The 21,531-nt window shown below is 38.6% G+C and overlaps 1 protein-coding gene across 1 annotated transcript in view; it reads right to left on the bottom strand.

Moving 5' to 3' along the window:
- The window catches only part of SMAP1 (small ArfGAP 1), a 164,974-nt gene extending 145,010 nt beyond the window's left edge, over positions 1-19,964 (bottom strand). Inside the window, exon 1 of the mRNA XM_044254012.1 lies at positions 19,702-19,964. Within this exon, the coding sequence (XP_044109947.1) occupies positions 19,702-19,819 (118 nt within the window). The 5' untranslated portion in view covers positions 19,820-19,964. The remainder of the gene's footprint in view (positions 1-19,701) is intronic.
- Positions 19,965-21,531: the final 1,567 nt, after the last annotated feature.

Here is a 21,531-nt window from a genome sequence, read left to right as displayed (position 1 = left end):
TATATAAAATAAAATATATTAATATATAATACATATATAGTCTTAACTATAAATAAAATATATTAATATATAATACATACATAGTCTTGACTGTCTTCTTTTTTTTTTAAGATTTTATTTATTTATTTGACAGAGGGAGATCACAAGTAGGCAGAGAGGCAGACAGAGAGAGAGAGGGGGAAGCAGGCTCCCTGCTGAGCAGAGAGCCTGATGTGGGGCTCAATCCCAGGACCCCAAGATCATGACCTGAGCCGAAGGCAGAGGTTTAGCCCACTGAGCCACCCAAGCACCCCAGCTTGACTCCTTAAAGTAAAGGATCCTAAAGGGTAGGGCAGGGCTTCTGTTGTACCTCTAATTGTCTAGTGAACCAGCACATAAAAGGTTAAAAGAAAATAATAACCTTTTTTTCCTGAGCATTCTATAAAGTATTCTTGCGCTCAGAATCTACTCAATTACATTATTTACCAAATAAAATATAATTCACAAATTCTTCCTGCAAAGTAAAAAACAACAAAAAACCACTAAATGGTTCTAAGTGCTTTAAAAACAAAACAAAACAAAAACCCACAAGATCCAACATAATTATCATACCTTTACTCATTTATCAAACCCTTACTTTGTACCAGACATTACTTCATCACAAGCTCAGTTAACTCTCATATAACTCTGTGACAACAGGTATGGCCATTTTACATATGATGACACAGAGGCTTAGAAAGTTTAAAGACCACACTCCCACTATAAGAAAGGAAGGAGAGAGGGGTGAAAGCGAAGAGAGGGAGAGGAAAAAAAAAATCACAGAGGGATTTTAACACAGAGCAGTCAGCCTTCAAACTCTTTGTTTTTAGCTACTGAACTAGTGTCCTCTCAAGGATAACAGCAGAGCAATGAATCTAACAACTCACAGTCAACTAAAGGAAGAATACTAGAGGAAAAGTTATTATAAAACTTCTTAAAATACATTTATTTATTCTTTAAACTTTGGAAAAAGGAATATGTAAATAAGTTCAAGTATCACAAGGCAGTGAAAAACTTTAAAATCTACAAAAACTACAAAAAAAAAGTATTCCCCTGCCATTTTTCAAATGTTGATTTACTTTGGCAAAGAAATTAAACAGTCATAATAGGGGTGCCTGGGTGGCTCAGTGGGTTAAAGCCTCTGCCTTTGGCTCAGGTCATGATCCCAGGGTCCCGGGATCGAGCCCCACATCGGGTTCTCTAATCGGCAGGGAGTCTGCTTCCTCCTCTCTCTCTGCCTGCTTCTCTGCCTACTTGTGATCTCTCTGTCCAATAAATAAATAAAATATTTTTAAAAATAATAATAATAAATTAAAAAATAAGTCATAATAATTTAAGGATTCACTATCATCAGGATGGTATAGAATAAAAGGAGAAAATGGGATGAACCTTAATTTTAAGAATCAACAATCCTTGTTTCACCTGCCTGTCCTAAAGTTTAAGCCTCGTCAAACCTGCTTCTTACTTTGTTCAAGGGACATAGCATCATTCAAAAACTCAGCTTAAAAGTTCAAAAGTTTGAGCAAGCATATTACAGCTTTCCATTATTTTTTTTACTCTTTCACAAATATTCTAGTGCTTTATACTTCCAAAAATTTCCCTCTCAAGCAGAAAGATATAGAATATTTACAAAAATCCCTCTTTTTAAAGCTGTTCTCAGCACTATTTACAGATTTATCACAGAGATAACATTTGCTTTTAAAGATTTTTTTTTTTTTTAATTTATTTGAGAGAGAGAGACAGTGAGACAGAGCATGAGCGAGGAGAAGGTCAGAGAGCGAAGCAGACTCCCCATGGAGCTGGGAGCCTGATGTGGGACTCGATCCCGCGACTCCAGGATCACGCCCTGAGCCGAAGGCAGTCGTCCAACCAACTGCGCCACCCAGGCGTCCCAACATTTGCTTTTAGATAACACCTGAGACACCAACCAACAGCACTCTACATTTTGAACATGTTTACATTTATTGCCAAATCTGTGTTTAAAAAACCTGGCTAAGTAAATATTTAATATGCCACCATTTCTCAATGTGATTACCAATTTTTTTCTTAGTATCTGATCACTAAACAGATAGGGTTTGGTTAAGCACAAGAATGCAGAATTTACCACCCTTCTCATTGTATAGATTATAAACGTAAAGAAAAAGAAAAAATTAAAAAGCTGAGAGTTACCTTTTGCAAAGGTCAAGGGTAACACATTCATTTGTGGACCAGAAAATAACTGACCAGATAACTTTGGTTCATTCCCAAGTTCTCTCATTGTTACAAAGTTTTAAGCAAGTCATTTAACCTCTCATGACTGGTTTCATGACTCTACTAGGAGATAAGAGCAGGTGAATGACAGACCTCTTCTACCTCTAAACTTTCTATAATTTCATACTCATTAAAAAAAAAAAAGGAGATCAAAGCATGAAAATCTTCCCAAAGTGCTCCACCATTACTTACTAGTCAGGCTTATAGAATCTAGGAGTGAATGTTGCTGCCTACCACTATACTCAGAGGAATGAATGTTGCCTAGTATTTTGTATTGTGGCCCAATGACTGGTCAAGAGAAAAATGTGAAAAAGACAGCCAACCCCTACCCCCCAAATGAAGGGGCAAATCATAAAAGAAAAAAAATGGACAATAAGCACATTAAAAATGATTAATTTGGGGGTACCTGAGTGGCTCAGTGGGTTAAAACCTCTGCCTTCAGCTCAGGTCATGATCCCAGGGTCATGGGATTGAGCCATGTCAGGCTCTTTGCTCAGCAGGGAGCCTGCTTCTCCCCGGCTCTCTGCCTGTCTCTCTGCCAAATAAAAATACCTGTGATCTCTGTCAAATAAATTTTAAAAATCTTTAAAAAAAATGATCAATTTTAAGAAATAAAACAAAACAGTGTGATAACAATTTTCACCAACCATATTAAGAAAACTTCTCAAAAATATGAACACCAGTGACAGGCTGTGTGCAGTCAACCAGTCTTCATATACTACTGGTGGGAAGGTAAACTGGCCCCAAGACGCCTGGCAATACTAATCAAACAGGCATACTCTGTTTGCTTTGATCATACTAATCAAATCTGCATACTCTAACATATACTTTTCACATATAAGACTCTGAGGAACTAATTTTGTGTGCCCAAAGCTTTGACAACAGGACTGTTTGTAACCACAAGTTCAAAAGCAAATGCCCATCAATGAGGGGACAGATTCGTTTAATATACTTTTATTTTAAAAGTACTTACCATTAGCAAGAATTTTATGCAGAGAATAGATTTAAATGCCCTACAAAGTCCCACTATCCTTATTCTCAGCAAATGACTTCATCGCCAAATTGTCCCTTACATTTCAGACCCCTGTTACTGGTCCCTGCCATATAAGCTGATCCTCATTCTTCCTGACTTTTTCTGCTAAAATTAAACACTTCATTCAAATTTGTTTTGAATCAAATTTTCCTCCAAATCTTCTATAAATATTTTTAACTATATAAGCTACTCTTCCTTCTTAGAAACCTTGCTTGTTCTTAGCCATGGAAAAGGAACACCTACTTGTTCCTGCCACTCTCCTGCCTCCACGCCACAGTGATCAGGGAGGGCCAGTTCATCTCACCCAGGAATACAGTAAATGATCCAAGAGACAACCACCTGTAGGAACCAAATAATAGGTCACATAGTCTTAGGTACTAGTGAGGTACAGGCAAGCACATGAATAAGGGAAAGTAGCCAATAAAGAATGAAGCAGGCAAGAAAAATCATGTGTTATAGACCCAAAGACACAGAGAGAGCCAAAACAGAGAAAAATGCTTCCTGAATCCATCTCAAGCTATGTACATCCTATTCATTCTGATATGACTAAGACAGAAACCATGGTAGGTATTGTTGATTTGCTCATACAACATCTATCCCACCCTATTTCTGGTGTGCCTTCCTATAGTCAGATGATGTCAAGCTAAGAAGCTCTATTTCTCAGATTCTTTTGTAGAGTTCTGAATGAGAATGCTTCCACCAATTAGATGCACTTTTGAAATCAAAAGTGAGGTGATTATCTTCCTGCCCTTTTTGGCAATTTCCTGTAGGAAGGCATGATCATAAAATGTCTGGTCTCCAGCCTCTTGGGTGTGAAGCATTTTTGATGTGGATAATGGATAGACCCCACACTCCAGTACCTAATCACCGGTTTATAGGTGTTGTAAGGCAGATGTAGCTTTCTAATCCCTGGACTACAGCTAATTTGGTGTTTTCTTAAATTCAACAGTTCTAGTGACAGCCTCAGGGATAGTGGTTCCCTGGAAGGTCAATTCTATTGTCACCCGAGAATCATTCCTACTTTTCTACCCTTTCCAGAGCATTTGTAAGCACCTGATTTCCTGTATTAAAGCATTTCTGTTAACACCTAGAATGTTCTGTTTTATATGCTAAAGCCCTATTAAAACAATCTCAACTTGAAACATACAAAAAGATTATATGATTACAGTATTCAAAGTCAGTGGCTTTTATAAATCTGATTAAAAGAAGTTTTACATAAGCTTTAAAAAAGGTTAGAAAATGAGAAATACTGGGTGAAGTCTTATTTTCCAGAAAGAGAATCACTAAAGTCATTTCATCACCTATATAATATTTCTAAGTCTACTGAGATAAATTAGGTTTTCCTATATTGCTTGTATTGTGGTTCTCTTTTGTAGATAATGTCTTAAACTGGCAATACACATTATTCTTCTGCCCAGGATGCTCTGCCCCTCCTCATCTATTCATTCAACAAAGAGTTACCTAGATCTTAAGTGCCAGAAACAGAAAAAGACAAAAATCCCTGAATTCTTAACATTCTACAAAGGGAAATGATATTTAACAAAATTAAGTATATAGGGGCACCTGGGTGGCTCAGTCAGTTAAGTGTCTGAGTTAGGCTCAGGTCATGACCTCAGGGTCCTGGGATCAAGCACCACATAGGGCTCCACCCTCAGCGGGGCATCTGCTTATTCCTCTCCCTCTCCCGTTCCCATGCCTGCCAACTCATGCACATGCGCACATTCTCTCTCAAATAAATAAAATCTTTTTTAAAAAAGATTTTATTTATTTATTTATTAGAGAGATGGAGAGAGACCACAAGTAGGCAGAGCAGCAAGCAGAGGGAGAGGGAGAAGCAGGCTCCTCCACTGAGCAGGGAGTCCTATATGGGGCTCAATCCCAGGACCCAGCGATCATGACCTGAGCTGAAGGTAGCCACTTAAACAACTGAGCCACCCAGTGGCCCCAATAAATAAAATCTTAAAAAAAAAGAAATCAAATATATAACTGAGTAAGGACCTAACTAAGTAAGGAGGGCCAGCCATATGCAGGTCTGGAAGAACATTCTCCAGGGACAGGAAATAGCAAATGTGAAGGCACTGAGATAGAAGCCAGATGACTATATTCAAGAGCACGGAGGGCAGTGTGGACCACTGTAAGGGCTCTGGCTTGGACTCCAACACATAAAAATAATAAATGGTTTCTGGTGCAGCAATAACATGATCTAACTATCAGATTTAACTTTTTAAAGATCACTCTGGCAGGTCACCTGGGTGGCACAGTCAAGTTGAGCATCTGACTCTTGGTTTGGCAGATTGTGATCTGAGGGTTACAGGATGAGGCCCATATTGGGCTCCAAGTTCAGCGCAGAGATTGCTTAGAACCCATTCTCTCTGTCTCCCTCTGCCCCTTCCCCCTGTGCTCACTCTCTCTCAAATAAATAGATAAATGAATCTTCAAAAATTTTAAAAAATAAATAAGTAAAGATCATTCTGGCAACTGTATTAGAATAGGCCACAGCAGGCAAGAATAAAAGCTAGGAGACCAGTTGGGAGAATACTGCAGTCAACATGGAGATAAATTCAAAGTTTGGAGCCAGAGCAAAAGGGGAAAGTAGGATGGGCTACACCGCCCATAGAGTAGGCTTAGAGAATGAAGATCAAGATTTCAGTTAAGACATGTTAATTTAGAGCTACTGAATGCACAGCCACATACAACTGGATGTTATCACTATGGAGTTCGGGGACAAGGTCTTTTGGTCTGAAGATATATAACTGGGAATCGACATAGAGTCAATAGTTAAAAGCAAGAGACTGGCAAGGGAGTGAATAAAACAGAAAAGAAGTTCAAGGACTGAGTCATATGAGGCAAGTCTCCCTCATCTTCTGATTAAAAGAAAAAAAAAAAAAACATACCAATGCCCAATGCTATTTTGCTTAAGTTAATTCTAGTTCTGTTTCTATGCTCTACAATGGAAAGTTCTAAATAATACAGAAAGCTCTGCGGTCAGGATTCACACAATTTACACAACTTCAATTCATATGGCAATTAGCAGCTGTACTTTACACACAACTGGTGTTCATAAAATACCTGTGAAATGGGGCACCTAGGTGGCTCAGTTGGTTGAGGGTCTGCCTTCGGCTTTGGTCATGATCTCAGAGTCCTGGGACTGAGTGCCATATCAGGCTCTCTGCTCATTGGGGAGTCTGCTTCTCCCTCTGCCTTTCACCCCACTTCTGTTTTCTCTCTCTCTCAAATAAATAAACAAAATCTTAAAAAAAAAAAACAACCTGTGAAATGAATACTCCTTTAAGTAACCCTTGGATAAAATCCAAGACAATAACGATGAGCATTAGAAGTTCTGGTGTATTTTCACGGTTTGTGCCAGTTCTTTTCAATGTGTTCTTGAAAAACAGGGTGATGGAGAAGTAAAATTAGAACATACATTACTGCATTTTCAAATGCTTTTTAACAACAGCTATACAGCACTAAAACAGTGCCACGATAATCCTTTTCTTACCAGCATCCTAAAATGATTAAGGGCCTCATAAAGAGCCAACAGTTAATGTAATTATTCCTTAATCACAATGTCTTTGTAATCATAGTTTGATTTTTTTTTTTAAACTTCTTCTGTTCTCTTGGTATGTTTACACAGACTCTGAACATATTAAGAACAGCTGATATATATTTAAAAGTAGTCATTCAGTATAAGATTACCTTATATCCAGAAACATACTATCAGTCAAGACTAGTTAATCAGTGCTATTCTTCCAACTGGGGAAAAAAAACCCTGCACACAAAGAACTGAACATATTTTATGTGCAGAGAGGACCCCTGACTTATTGGTAGTTTGAGTTTATTCCTTAAGCACAAAAAATAAAAAATTTTTTCTTAATTTTTATTATCAAAAATTTTCAAATACAGAATGGAAAGAAAGACTAGTATAGTGAATACCCACATACCCATTGTCCAGGTTCAACAATTGTTAAGATTTTGTCATATTTTCCATTTTTTATAAAGTATGGTAACTTCAGGCATCAAGATACCTCTTTTTCAGTATGAATTCCTAAAAAATATAAATTTTCTTCCCATAACCACAATATTTTCATACCTACTAAAATTAATAAGTTCTCACTGTCATCTAATATTTAGTATGTATTCTATTTCCCACAATTCTGTTTCCCCACAAAATTTTTTTGTAAAGATCTTTTTCAAAAAGTATCCTCTCAAGAATCAGGGACTGTGGTTAGTTATATCCCTTAAATTCCTTTTGACTTAGAAGAGTTCCCCTCCCAATTTTTTTCATATCATTGACTTTGTAAATATTAAACCCAGTTTTAATATAAAGAGTAATTACAACCTCCATTTAAAATACTTTCAAGTGACACATACATGTATTAAATGTCACTGATCAGTATAATGTTCCTTACTTCATGTGAATTCTGAAAATAATTTGAATATGAGTATCAACATCTACCACAAAGATTATAGGTCAGTTGAGTGGGAATGGTTTTTAAATCTCCCCTTAGCTGGGCTAACAGTATTATTTGAGACTGATACTCTTCTCAAAAGCTTCAGAACCTTTTAAACTAGAAGAAGTTGGAATAGTTCTGATGAACAAGTTTACTGAAACTGAACATGTTACTTTAGCCATTTATATAGGTTATATATACATATGCATAAGCTTTATACATTCATTTAAATATATGAAAATATTTTTACATGTTTTTCCAGTTATTTTTAGATCTCACAAGGTGTGAACTGGCAGCCTGAAGGCATTCTTCTGTTATCTGAAGCATTTTTCACTGTGAAATTTAAGAACCTCAACTATTTTTTTTTTTTTTTTTTTGGCCTTCTAGTATGTCTTGTAAGTTTTTCTGGACAGCTGGAAATGATGTACTGGATAAATGTAACTGCTGTGAACAGTTTTAGTAATGCAGTGGAAAAGCATCCCAAAGTTCTATCATTAGATCTCAGTCTTTCAATAAGCCTCTGCCTCTCTACTATAAGTTTCTCGAATATCAGTGCCCCCTACCATGCCTATTCCATTCCCCATGAGATGGGATGACTAGAATAGGCTGGAATTGGCATTTCCCTTCTCTCCTGTGAAAGGCTACAGTATCTGGAGTTAGGTATTTCCCTTCCCCTATGTCAGTTAAGCGCTAGTTAAATAGTTTCTCCAGAGGGCAGACCTTGCTAAGAATAGAATGCTCTGGTATAAATTTCCCTTTCGTTCCTTTTCTTACTTCCCCTGACAGAAGCATTAGATTTTTCTCCCATATTCACTGTTTAAGCTCCTAGAGATAAAACTCACAAAAGTATGGGGACTGTCCCCATAACTAAACCCCCCTGTAGTTTTTGACTCAGATTTGTCCACAGCGAGCTACAGCAACTTGTCAATTACAGTTTTCCTACTCCAGTACTTGTTCTCACAGAATTATGACTGAGTTGTGATCCTCTGTATTCACTGATTTCACCTATTCTGGGGACAGCAGTTTGCCCTGTGACCTCACTTTGAAGATCTAAGATGAGATGTTGATTTTTCAGTTTGCGTAGCTTTTTACATGTTGTTAGGACGGAGTGGAGACTCGAAGATCCTTCCAGTCTTGAAGCCAGGGTAGAAACTGGAAGCCCCCTCAACTAATTTTTTTTTTTTCTTAAAAGCTAGACAAACATTTATTTTAGGTAAAAACCTTTGTTTCCTGTTGTTTATTGGCATACTTTACCAACTAAGTTAAAAACACTCAAAAGTATAATTGCCCAAATTTGAGACAAGAAATAAAAGGCCAAAAGAGAAGGCAAAAACCTGATAGCCTTGTCTTATCTACGGAAATAAAATCATTGTCTCCACTAAAAAACAAAGCCCAGATAACAACTAATTTTCAGTAAATAAACAACAGAAGGGAAACTACTTCTGCACAATAGTTGGGCACAATTTCCACAATGAAAAAACATTTATTTTAATCTAAAAATATGGGAAGAGTTATAGTAGAAACAGACTAGAAACCTTTGCTTATAGAAAATAATAATGCAACTAGAAAAGAAAACCACATTACAAGTGAATGTGTCTCTATCAAATATTTGGACAGTTTGAGTTTGGGTTTTTTTTGTTTTTTTTTTTTTTTTTTTACTTCCTAGAGTAAGTACATCAAAAAGGTAACTCACATAATCAATTACAACTTTAAGTTAAAAAACACTGAAAATTCAGAAAAATTCACAACAATAAAACTTAGGGAAAATATGGAGGAGGAGTTTTCTTATATCTGAAACCTTGGACAACTCTCTTAAAAAGTAACTGGAAGAGCTAAAGAGTGTAATGCTAAGTGAAGGTAAATCACGGAAAGACAAACACCCTATGATTTCACTCATGTGTAACTTAAGAAACAAACACATGAGCAAAGAAAAAAAGAGAGAGACAGAGACAAACTAAGAAACACTCTTAACTACAGAAAACAAATTGATGGTTACCAGAAGGAAAATGGATGGGGGATGGGTGAAATAGGTGATGGGGATTAAAGAGTAATGTACAGAATTACTGAATCACTATACTGTACACCTGAAACTAATATAACACTTATTTTTTTAAGATGAGCTTGTTTTTTACTTTTCTATTCAGTTTTTAATTTTAATTCCAGTATATCTTAAAAAATAATAATAAAAATAAAGTAATTGGAAGAGAAAGCAAAAATGTTTGTAGGTCTAATCATACATGACTTAAGATTCAAATTTAACATTTACTGACTACCTACTTTCCCTCAAACTATACATGCCTCATGTCCATTATACCATGCAACAGTAACACAGAAAATCCTATTAATATATCAATAAATTTTATTAAGATTATACAAATTTAATACTAAAACTGTACAGAGAGGGGCACCTGGGTGGCTCAATCAGTTAAGCACCTGACTTCAGCTCAGGTCATGATTCCAGGGTCCTGAGATAAAGCCCCTCCCCTACTCCCAAAATCAGGCTCCTTCTCAGCAGGGAGCCTACTTCTTCTCCCTCTCCCTTTGCCCCTCATCCCCTCCCCCCATTCATGTTCTCTCTCACTCTCTATCTCAAATAAAATCTTAAAAAAAAAATTGCATCTTCTAATCCATGAACATAGTACATCTCTCCATTTCTTTATGTATGCTTTAATTTCTCTTAGCCATCTTTGTTAAGTTTATGGTATACAAATCTTGCATTTATTTTGTCAAATTTATTCCCAAGTTTTCGTATGTTTATGCTATTGTAAATAATTTTTATTTCAACTTCCAATTGTTTGTTGCTGGTACACAGAAATAGTTAACTTTTCTATATTAACCTAATGAAACTAAATTATTGATTCTAATAGGGTTTTTTGGGTAAATTTCTAAAGATTTTCTACAAACTCACACTGTTGCAAAGAGTCTGTTAAATGATTCTTAACATGCATATACTTTTAAAATAATTCCTGTAAGAACTCCTAATTTGAATTGTACTAACTTCACTATCCTGTGCCATGTTAAGTACAAGCAGCACCTTTAATAAAAATGTAGATTCAATATGTAATTTTTATCACAAATCCACCTGTGGGAAGCAAAACAGTGATACCCAAAGATGTCCATCTTTCAATTCCTCTAATCTGCAAATGTGTTACCTTCTGTGGCAAGAGATACTTTGCAATTGTATTTAAGTTAAGGACACTGAGGTGGAATTATCCTAAATTATCCAGGTAAACCCAACGTAATCACAAGCAACCTTAATAGAGCTACAGAAAGAGATGTACTGATGCAAACACAGAAAGGCAGAAAGAGACCTGAAGATGACACACTGAATCTGAAGAAGGGGTCATGAAGCAAACATCACAGATGATTTCTAGGAGCTGGAAATGATGAGGAAACAAACTTATTTTGGATTCTAACCTCCAGAACTGTAAGATGATAATTTGTATTGTTTTAAGAAACTAAGTTTGTGATAATTTGTCATAGCAGGAATAGGAAATTAATATGCTTGTGATGATCATTTCTCTTTAAAAATTGTACTTCTGCTAGTTTTTTTGGCACTATTCACCATTACCATCCTTCACCAAAAGCAACTTTCAAGAGTAGAAATGCATGAACTAAAAAAAATCTAAACTAGACTAAACCATAATTTTTAATGACTGTTGTTGTACTGGAAGATAAAGCTATCCTAAATATGACTTCCCACAGAAGTTTTAAAATCCCCTTTATTTTCTTTTTAAGTTTGGGTTCAAGCTAATCACTGGTCCTTGAAATGCACTCTTTACAAAAGATCAGTGATAAACGTCTGAAAGTCTTATCATCAATCACTCCTAAAAGCAATCACTTAGATCTCTTGTAAAAGGGAGACCAAAAATTGTCAAGGGGAGGAGGAGGATGCACAGAGAATGGAGAATTACTAGAAGGCTTACAACTCTCTGCCTTCAAGATTCTCAAAGTCCTCACATTTACCATTCAAGATGTACATAAGCATAAAATCAGCACATATTTCCAAAAGCATCTTATCAAAACTCTGTCTTAATTGAAATTTTTAAAATCATTTCTATATGGTACTAAGTATGACTAAATGGTATGTATGTATGGTACTATGTATGACTTAATGTATGGCTATTTATGGCTATACAGTCTTAAAGTATGGCTTTAGTAGATGACTAGAACAGATAGTTATTTCTTTGATCTCACTGGCATTAAAGGGAAAAAGATTCAAACAAAAAGAGTCCTCAATCTATGAGGAATATTCTTGCAAGTTATATGGTATGGCTTGAGATAAAGATAATACTAGGTAAATCTGCTCAGGTAGACCTAAGTCATCAGTGAAAAGCTTTAAAAAGTATACAGGTTCGACCATGATCCAAAGTTCAGTAAGTCCCTAAAATACAAACCCTTAATAATACAATTTTTAAAAATTAGTAATAATAGTAAATACCAACATAGAAGTGACAAGAAGGATGGGTTTCAGAAAAGAACACAGATCACATCAGAGTTGAAATAAATCTTTGCAATAAGGCTCACAGAAGGGACAACTGGTCACCAAATGAGGCAAAGGCTGGATTCAAACCTAGCTTTACTAACTTAATCCAGGTCAGTGCTCTTTCAATTCTATCAAGTTATTCTTATGGCTTAAAAATCCAGGGTAGATGATCAGTACCTGACCTAAGAACAGAACTGCAGAAAGAGAAAACAAAGAAACTATATGGAAGACCAAAAAATAAAACACACACACACACACTACAAAAGGATTCATCAAAATATTCAATTTGTAGAATAAAGTTTAGTGACCAGAAAAAAATTCTGCTTTGTTTATACTAGTATTTTGAAGTTATGGTAGTTCTGCTATTAAAAGCAAAGAAATAAGACAAAGACACTGTCCATGCTGCAACATATTTGGCCATTACCTCAGAAATACATTGTCAGCTTTAAGGTGATAAGTCTCTTCTATCACAAGATTTCAACTGCAAAAGCATGTGTTTTATCTTCCATGCCATCAAATATGCAGTTAAATAGCTCTGGAGCTAGATATTATAAATTCAAATCCTGATCCTACAGTCCATCTTGCTACTTCCATATCATCCCAATAAAGCCAGAATTTCCTCTAAAGCTAATACCTGCTTCTCTGGGCTACCTGGGATACAATGAGATTCTAATATATCCTGTACAATATACTGGAGGAAAATATATATTATCAAATATGTTGGGAGGTTCACAAAACTACTCATCACTGTAATTTATGTATTACAGCAGAAGGATACCAAGCATAATTAGCAAAGAGAAAAGGTGCATAGAGCAAAGTTCAGGAGAAAACAGGCACAAATGTCCAGGTGTCCCCTTCTGGTGGAGTTGCACCAGACGCACTTAACTGTCTTAGTAATGATTTCTGACAAGTGTGAAATATTACCCATTAGAGACTCATCAGAGTCTCATTAGAGAATGATGCCTAGAGTACTGGAAGGAGGGTGAGAAGGGAGGGTTGTCACATAGGCACCCTTGCCTAGTACATATGGAAATTCCAGACTCCCAGAAGGAAAGCAGACATTTAAAATAAACCACACAATTGTACAAACAGTTTGGACACAGTAACTGACTCTTACCACTTAGGGTAATGAGATCTTCCCCAAATCCAAGTTCCCTGATGCCAGTCAAGGGCCAAATTTGCAAGTAAGGCCTGCTTCCAAAAGACTAACAGATGAGCAGATCCTTTAAAGCTTGGACCTTATCTACCTGTTCCCTGCTTTATCCCCAGCTGCTATGCCTGAAATACAGTAACATTAGGAAAGTTACTTAACTTCTGTGTGTCTCGGTTTCCTCATTTGTAAGATAGAATAGTATTACCTACCTCAAAAGGTTGTTTTGAGGATTAAATGAGTTAATATATTTAAAGTGCTCACAACATTGCCTGACAAGAAGAAAGCACCATATAACTTCTGTGTATGTGTAATGTTATTACGTGTTTTCTTTCTTTCTTTTTTTCTTTCTTTCTTTCTTTCTTTCTTTTGAACTTCCAACCTTACCTCTTACCTTCTTCTCCTCCTTCCTTCCTATCTTTTTCAAGTTACGGAGCTTTACCAACACTAAACTTTTAATGAGCTACAGTCTATGCATAGACCAGAATTTAACACATCATTGTCTCTTGTCTATTGAGATCCCTAACTAGTTTGTGGACCATACCTGGAACTTCTAAAAACACACAACAGTATTTGACATGAAATTTAAACTTTGGAGTGCCCAGAACATAACCAACAAAATTATATATATAGATACAGATACAGATATAGATGTAGATATAGATATAGATATAGATATAGATATATAGATATAGATATAGATAAAAATGTATACTAAAATCAATTCTTTACAGGGGTCAGAACGTAAGGCAGTCAACAAAATGGCCTCCAAGTTGCTTTGCTCTTCTATTGGGAAATGGAAAAAAAAGTGAGTTGATTTTATCCAGTGAAGACTATTAGCAATAGTCATAGTAGTAACAACAGTAGGAAAAGACCTGAATTTATAAAATATATATTAAGAATGTCAAACATTTGCCTTTGCCTTAAAGAGACCATGGGTTCAAGTCCTTGTATGTCAATAAAGGTTATATATATATCTTGTACAGGGCTATGTATATCTTGTATTGAAATCAAGTAATGAAAGAATATTTTAATCTTTTTTAAAAAAATAACAAAGAAAAAGAACTAGGAGGGAAAAAACGGAAGGGGACAACATGCAGCCCAAGTTTTAAACTGATGAGTCAGATACAGATCAGTGGTTTCTATCCCAGCTCTGATACCAGGGCTCTACACACAATCACCAGAGAAAACCTCAAGATCAGCAGAATTATAAGAACAACAGACCCATCAAACTGAAGGTTATTATTTTGGGGGAACTTTTAGATTTACAGTTCTCTTTAGATGAATTATAATCAGATTTCATTTATATATATTTATCCCACAAACATCAACATCATCATAAACATCATTTTCTCAGGGTGAACTTTACTTTTTAGTATGAATTACTTTAAATTAAGTTTATATGAGAACTCTTAAATATCAAACACTTAATGAAAATGCTCTCCATCCTCACTGCCTTGTAGTAGATTCCTGGTTTGAGTCTCACAACCTTCACTTCATGTTTCTACATTTAGAAATTAGAAAGCTAGAAGACTCTCTCGCCGGCAAGGTGCTGGACATATGTCTATCAGTTATTTGCATGTGGAAGGCACAAGTTCAACAAAGGCCATCTTTCTATAGTAAGGGCAATTGACAAAAATGTCTAATAGATATTGAATGGCTGCAGTAACCACAGTCCTGGTTCCCCCATCTGTTCACCAGTTTCATGGTGAGAAGCAGCTGTGGCAGGTGTTTGCAGTAGCAATGGTATTAGTATAAGGCCTTGAAACCACTAGTCCAGTAGTGGCTCCCTGATTTTTGCTCCTCCAGTCCTTCCAATGTAAGCATCCTATTCCTTAAAACAGCTACAGCCGTTCTGTTTCCTGCCCTATACCCCAACCTGCAACCAAATGACATTAGGGGAGTTCAGATCCTTATACTCTTGCTCACACTACTGTTATAATTAGGTGACATGCCTGGAATCTCTCACCATTTCAGTTCTTCCTGACCTGCTACCATCAAATCTGGTCATGCTTAGAGAAAGCTTACCCTAAAAAGGCCACATGTAAACCACTTATGTTCTCTTATATCCCTGTACCTTGTATGTGCAGCTAACTGTGCCCGTCAATTCCTTTTCCATATGCTGAAATCCCACTCTACTTTCAGAACGTAGCTCCAACAAGACTCTCCTGTGAATACTTCCCAACAGGGTCACTCCACACGCCCATATGTGAACTCATTTCCACATATCCTGCTGCCTGCCCTCAGCTCTGTACTCATTCACATTCACTCATTCAAGGAGTTACATTAACCTACCACATTGTGTAGAGGGCTGGGGATACAAGCCTAAACAAGACAAACAAGATCTCTTCTCTCTTATAGCTATAATTCAACAGGGAAACAGATTACCCAATAAAACAAAATAATGTTTAATTACAACTGTAGTAAGTACAATAAAATATTCAGGATGTGTCTTAACATATAAAGGGAAGCCTAACCTAATATGAGAGAATCATTTCCCTTCAAGAGACATTTAAGCAGAACCTGAATGATACGTAAAACTGATCAGTCAAAAAAATTGTTAAAGAGCTTCCTAGGCGGAAAGGACAACATGTGCAAAGGTCTTGAGGCAGCATTCTAGGAACTACGAAGATAACCAACAGACAAAAGTCAGATGCAATAGGGACAACAGCCCAAACTAGGTAGGGAGGATACGTCTTACAACCACTATTATAACACCTGATACACTGTTTTGGAATTATTCATTTACAAAAATGCAGTCCTCATTACAAAACCTCCTTTAGAAAAAGAAAAAAAAAAAAAAAAACCTCCTTTAGGTCTTACTAATTTTCTTAGCCCCATAATCCAACAGTCCTTAGCGGTGTCCCCTCAAGTTAAGATCTGTGGAATGAAGAAATAAGTGCTTGATCTGGGCAAGGAGCTTACCCTCTTAATAAGAGACAGGTGAAACAAAACAATCCCTTAAGGGTTCAAAAGCCTTAGGTTTCTGACTATCCCAAAACTTACTGGGCAAGAGACACATTTTCATGCCAACACATGTTCAGAATCAAAATTAGTATTAACCATGAATTTAAATACTAAAAATTAAACTTTACATTGGCAAGGCACCCTAAATCCTCACGGCTCCATAAAGTGCCACCAACTAATAACCAACAGAACTGCATTAAAACTCCCACAGAGTCACAAATAGGCTAGGGAGAGGAAGTGCTGATCCATCTGCCTGTTCTTATTCTCCAGTTGCTCAACAGATCTGGAAAGTGTCGGATCATAAGCAGGAACCTGGCACCTATGCCATCCTTTTCTCCTTCCTTACTTCCTAAATAATGTCAATTCAGAAAACACACACACTGGTGACTCAGTAAGAAAATGTCAAAATCCAGTTGATATAACTTTGCCAACTATTATTATAAGTCAAGAGAACAGAGTAATCTTTAGCCCTAGACTTTAGTCTTTGGCACATGTTCTCAAAGAGTACTAGGGAAGTATTTTTTGGGAAAAAAAGAAAATTGAGTTAATTAAGAAATAGCTTCAAAAATACATGAAAAGCTTGATGTAGTTTATTAGACAGTGAGGAAAACATTAATACATATATACAGTATGGAACCTCTTTATAATAGCTGATATGCAGAATAAGAACTGTTGCCTGTCTTTTAAATATATATTTAATCAGAATTTCACTACCTACAATTACTGTGTCATCTGGCATATGTAACAATAAATCCAAAATCATTTAACAAGCCAAGAACTCTACTACAAGAGCTCTATAATAGGGTCAAAACATATAGAACACTTAAAAATTTTATATTTAAGTTTATCAATAGTTCAATTATGTCAAATTTTTGAACTACTAGAACTATAAGATCAAGTCTAGTTAAACTTAACTGTGATATTTTTTCCTGGAAGACAAGATAAAACAGTGAAATAATTTAGAAGACCATTTTAATATTATTCAAAATTTAGTAGCATCAAGGAAAAACTAAGAGCTTTTCCAAATGATGCCTGGAGTTCATACCCTTCACACTGCATCCTCAAACTCCTGATGCTAATCTCTTTTCTCCCTCTTTCTACATTTCTCAAAAACAAATCCACAAACAAAAGACCAAGCAAAACCAAAATAAAACCATTCACTCAATATATATCTATGGACCTCAGGGGCAATACAAACAGCAAACAAAACTAATGCTCCCTTTTCCTTCAGTTACAATAAAATTTTTGTTTTAAATTAAAAAGCACATGATTCTCCTCTCCTCACTTTAAAAAATGAGAATAAAAATGTTACCATGTGGCCCATAAAGGATTTTTCAAAACCTATACATTTTTTTTAAAAGATTTTATTCATTTGACAGAGAAATATACAGTGAGAAAGGGAACACAAGTAGTAGAAGAGGGAGAAGCAGGCTTCCCATGGAGCAGAGAGCCCCATGTGGGGCTCGATCCCAGGAACCTGGGATCATGACCTGCGCTGAAAGCAGAGGCTTTATAACCCACTGAGCCACCCAGGTTCCCCCCAAGGCACACCCTTAATGGCTGAGCCACCCAGGTGTCCCAAAACCTACACATCATTTTAAGAAGCATTAGTGAAAATCTGATTCTATGTAGTACTTTTTTGGGGACAGAAATTTAAACAAAAATTATTTTTCACTTATTTCTATACCTAATGAAGGTACTAACTGAAACTGTTACTATTCAATTTTTAATAGATTTAATATATACTAAGATCTCTTTTTAACCATGTTACTTATCACTCAAAATGCAGCTCATTTCTCTTTCTGGCCTTTTAAAGGTCCCATTTTTCAGTGTTTTACTAGTGCAGTGATGAGTAAGTGAGCCTCAATACAGTATTCCACCCCCCCCCCGCAAAAAACCACACACATAATCAAAATCAAGCAAACAAATACTGCCATAATAATCAGGCATTTTTAACTAATCACCTTAAAGGTTACAAAGAATAAAGGTAAGGTTGGGTCAGTCAAGTTACTGTGATACTGAAAAGTGCTTCTAAGATGGTCTAGTTAAACAGTATTCCCACATGATCTGGTACCTGTTGTGGTAGTGAAGTGACTTGCTGAGGCTGTGTGGCTTGGTCTAATCAAACATCGTCAGCCTACTGAAACGTGACTCATTGATACAGTATTGAGGAAGAACAGGAAAGCTTCAAGAAAAGTCTCAGTCAGTAACAGAAATCTGAAATGACAATTCTCAAAGCCGGACTCCTGCTTTGGAGAACTACCCATTCTTCACCAAATAAACAAACCAATTTGCAAATAAGCAAGATCTTTTCCTAAACATATGACAGGTTTGTTTTTAAAGGTCTGAAACATTTTTCTCATGAGATTACTTATAAGACATTAAATATAAATCAGATCTCCAAACCCAAACATATAGGCTAAAAATAGTGTATCTATTTTAAAGGCTGAGGCAGAAGCCCTCCAACGGAACAAACTAAAATTAGGGTTTTTGTTTTTTGGTGTTTTTTTTTTTTTTTCAATCTCTGGATATTTAAAAAACGCACCTTCAACGTTTTGAGCCACACAAACCAGTGTCCACATGTTCTCCCAAACCAACTGGGTAGAGATAATCTAATTATTAAAACCTTCAGGAACATAAGCCCACTATCCAAGAAATCACATATTATGAAATTCCTCCTCATTCGGGTTAACACCCAGACTAAAAAAAAAATTACTACTACTACTACAACGAAAGACCCCTCCCCAATGGTCTCACTCAGTACAACTCCAACCCACCAAAAAGGACCACCATACTCTTTGTCAGGAAGAAGCAAAAGCCCTGTACACAGCTGTCAGGTGGGCAGGCAGGTAGGGCTCCACCTGGGATACGGAGCCTCGGAGCCCTGAGAGGGACGCCGCTGGGGGAGGGTCACTGGGGGAGGGTCGAGGCGGACACAGAGGCTAAGGGTGGCCCCACCCACGGATGTGCCTGCGAGCTGAGGCGGGAGGAGGGCAACCCTTTAACCCTAAGCACTGGCCAGGCAGTCGCCCCGTTCTGCGCTCCGAGCCGGGCTCCGGCTCCGGCCCCGGCCGGGTGGAGGGTCCGAGCATCGCGACGCCGGCGCCGGCTCTGCCCCGGGGTCTGGAAGGACGGAAGGCTAGGGCTAGTGCCGGCGCCCAGGGGCCTGACCTCGCCGCCGCCTCTGGTGGAGGTGAGGCGCCACTCGAGCCCGAGCCCGCCCTCCCCTCAGAGCCGGGGCCGGCTAGGCGCTGCCGCGGCGTCCGCTCCGGCCCCAGCGGCCGCGGCGACGGGAAGGTCACCCGCCACAGGAGGCCCCGACGAGGGGCGGCGACGTCCGCGCTACCTTTGGCCTCGCAGTCGGCGCAGTACTTGTTGTCCTCCTCCCTCAGCAGCTTGGACAGGATGAGCTGGTGCTGCTCGTTCAGCTTCTGAGCCTTCTCCCGGCAGGAGCGCGTCGCCATCTCGGCAGCGGGGCGGGAAAGAGCCCGGGGCAGCTACGGCGGCGGCGGACTCCGGCAGGGGCAGGACAGCGTGAACACACCTGGAGCCGCCGGGACCGCGGGCGGACTCAGCCCAGGAAGCGGCGGCGGCGGCGGCGGCAGCTGGAACTGGAGGAGGAGCGGCGGCGGCCGTAGCAGCGCCGACGTGTCCCGCCTCCTCGCCGGGCCGGCCCCGCACGCTCCACCAGAGCAGGCGAGGGAGGGGGAGGGGGAAAGAGGGAGACGGAGCCGAGGCTTCCGGGTGGCGCCGCAGGAAGGAACCCAGGCGCTGGGCGCGTTGCGCATGCGCCGATCTTCCCGGGACTCCTGCCCGCAGGAGCTTGCTGCCCTAGGCCCTTTGCCCAAGGTGATCCGAAGAGGGTACCTCGCACTGCCTGCTGTGGCCTTCCCCACTTTTGGGATGAGATTGTCCCAGAGAGCCTCGGGTAAAACCGGGTTAAGGAAGAACCTTTACAAAGAGGTGACTTTCACTTCCTCCCTTGCCTTTGCTCTTGCCGGGGCAACATTGGAAATGCTGAAATAAAGTGACTACGTGCATTCGTGTATTCATTCATGTTTATTCACGTGCAGTTTTGAAACAGGAACTATCCTAGAAGTTGGAGGACACAGGTAGGATAGAATAGTCAAAACAGCCCCTTACATTTTAAGGGAGAGAAGTAGTCTGGTAGTGACATGTATTAAGGGCTAACATTTATTGAGTGGTTACTCTGCCAAGAACTATTAACCTGTTTAACCCTTATCACAATCCTATGATACGTTATTCTAATTATGCAGATGTGTAAAATGAGGCATGGCGGAGTTAAGTAACTTGTCCAGGCTACAAAGCTACTCAGTGGAGGAATTGAGATTCAACTCTAAAGCAGACTGACTTCAGAGTCTAAAACACCTATCAATAAGCGTTTCCTAAGGAGGAGAGAGTGTGGTCAGGGAGGCAAATTCTGGGTGTTTACACTTGAACAGAAAGCTGTATCAGTAGTGATTGATTGATTGATTTTAGATTTCATTTATTTATTTGACAGAGAGGTCACAAGTAGGCAGAGAGAGGCAGGCAGAGAGAGCGGGAGAAGCAGGCTCCCCGCTGAGCAGAGAGCCCAATGTAGGGGGTCAATCCCAGGACCTTGAGATCATGACCCAAGAGAAGGCAGAAGCCTAATCCCCTGAGCCATGCAGGGGCCCCTGAGTAGTGATCTTTAATGCTTGAAAAAGAAAATTAGGGGAAGAAGACACTTAATTGGAACCCAGAGCACCCAACCTGGCCCCATGGGATTTGAACATTGAGTGAAGTTATTTGACTATTTTGGCATATCATGGCTTATTAGCAATTTCTCATATGAGGCTGAAGAAATCAGAATACATGCCTGTGGTGGAGCAGATGCTAAGAAAGGCAATGAGCTGGGGCCTGTGTCTTATACCTTTCTACAGGACCAATTTGCTAGCCTACGTACTGCATAAAGGTGACTCTCATGCTCACCTATCCCCATCTTGGCATCTCAAAAATGCTTGTGGAATTCATCGGGCTCCTGGGTGGCTAAGTCAGTTAAGCTCTGACTCTTGATTTCCGCTCAGGTCATGATCTCAAGGTGGTGAGATTGAGCCCTACCTTGGGCTCCAGGCTGGCCATGGAGCCTGCTTAAGATTCTCCCTCTCTCTCTGCCCCTTCCTCACCTCCCTCT

This window comes from Neovison vison, chromosome 1 (assembly GCF_020171115.1).
Source record: "Neovison vison isolate M4711 chromosome 1, ASM_NN_V1, whole genome shotgun sequence".
NCBI lineage: Eukaryota > Metazoa > Chordata > Mammalia > Carnivora > Mustelidae > Neogale > Neogale vison.
This window is presented reverse-complemented; position numbering and strand designations above follow the sequence as displayed.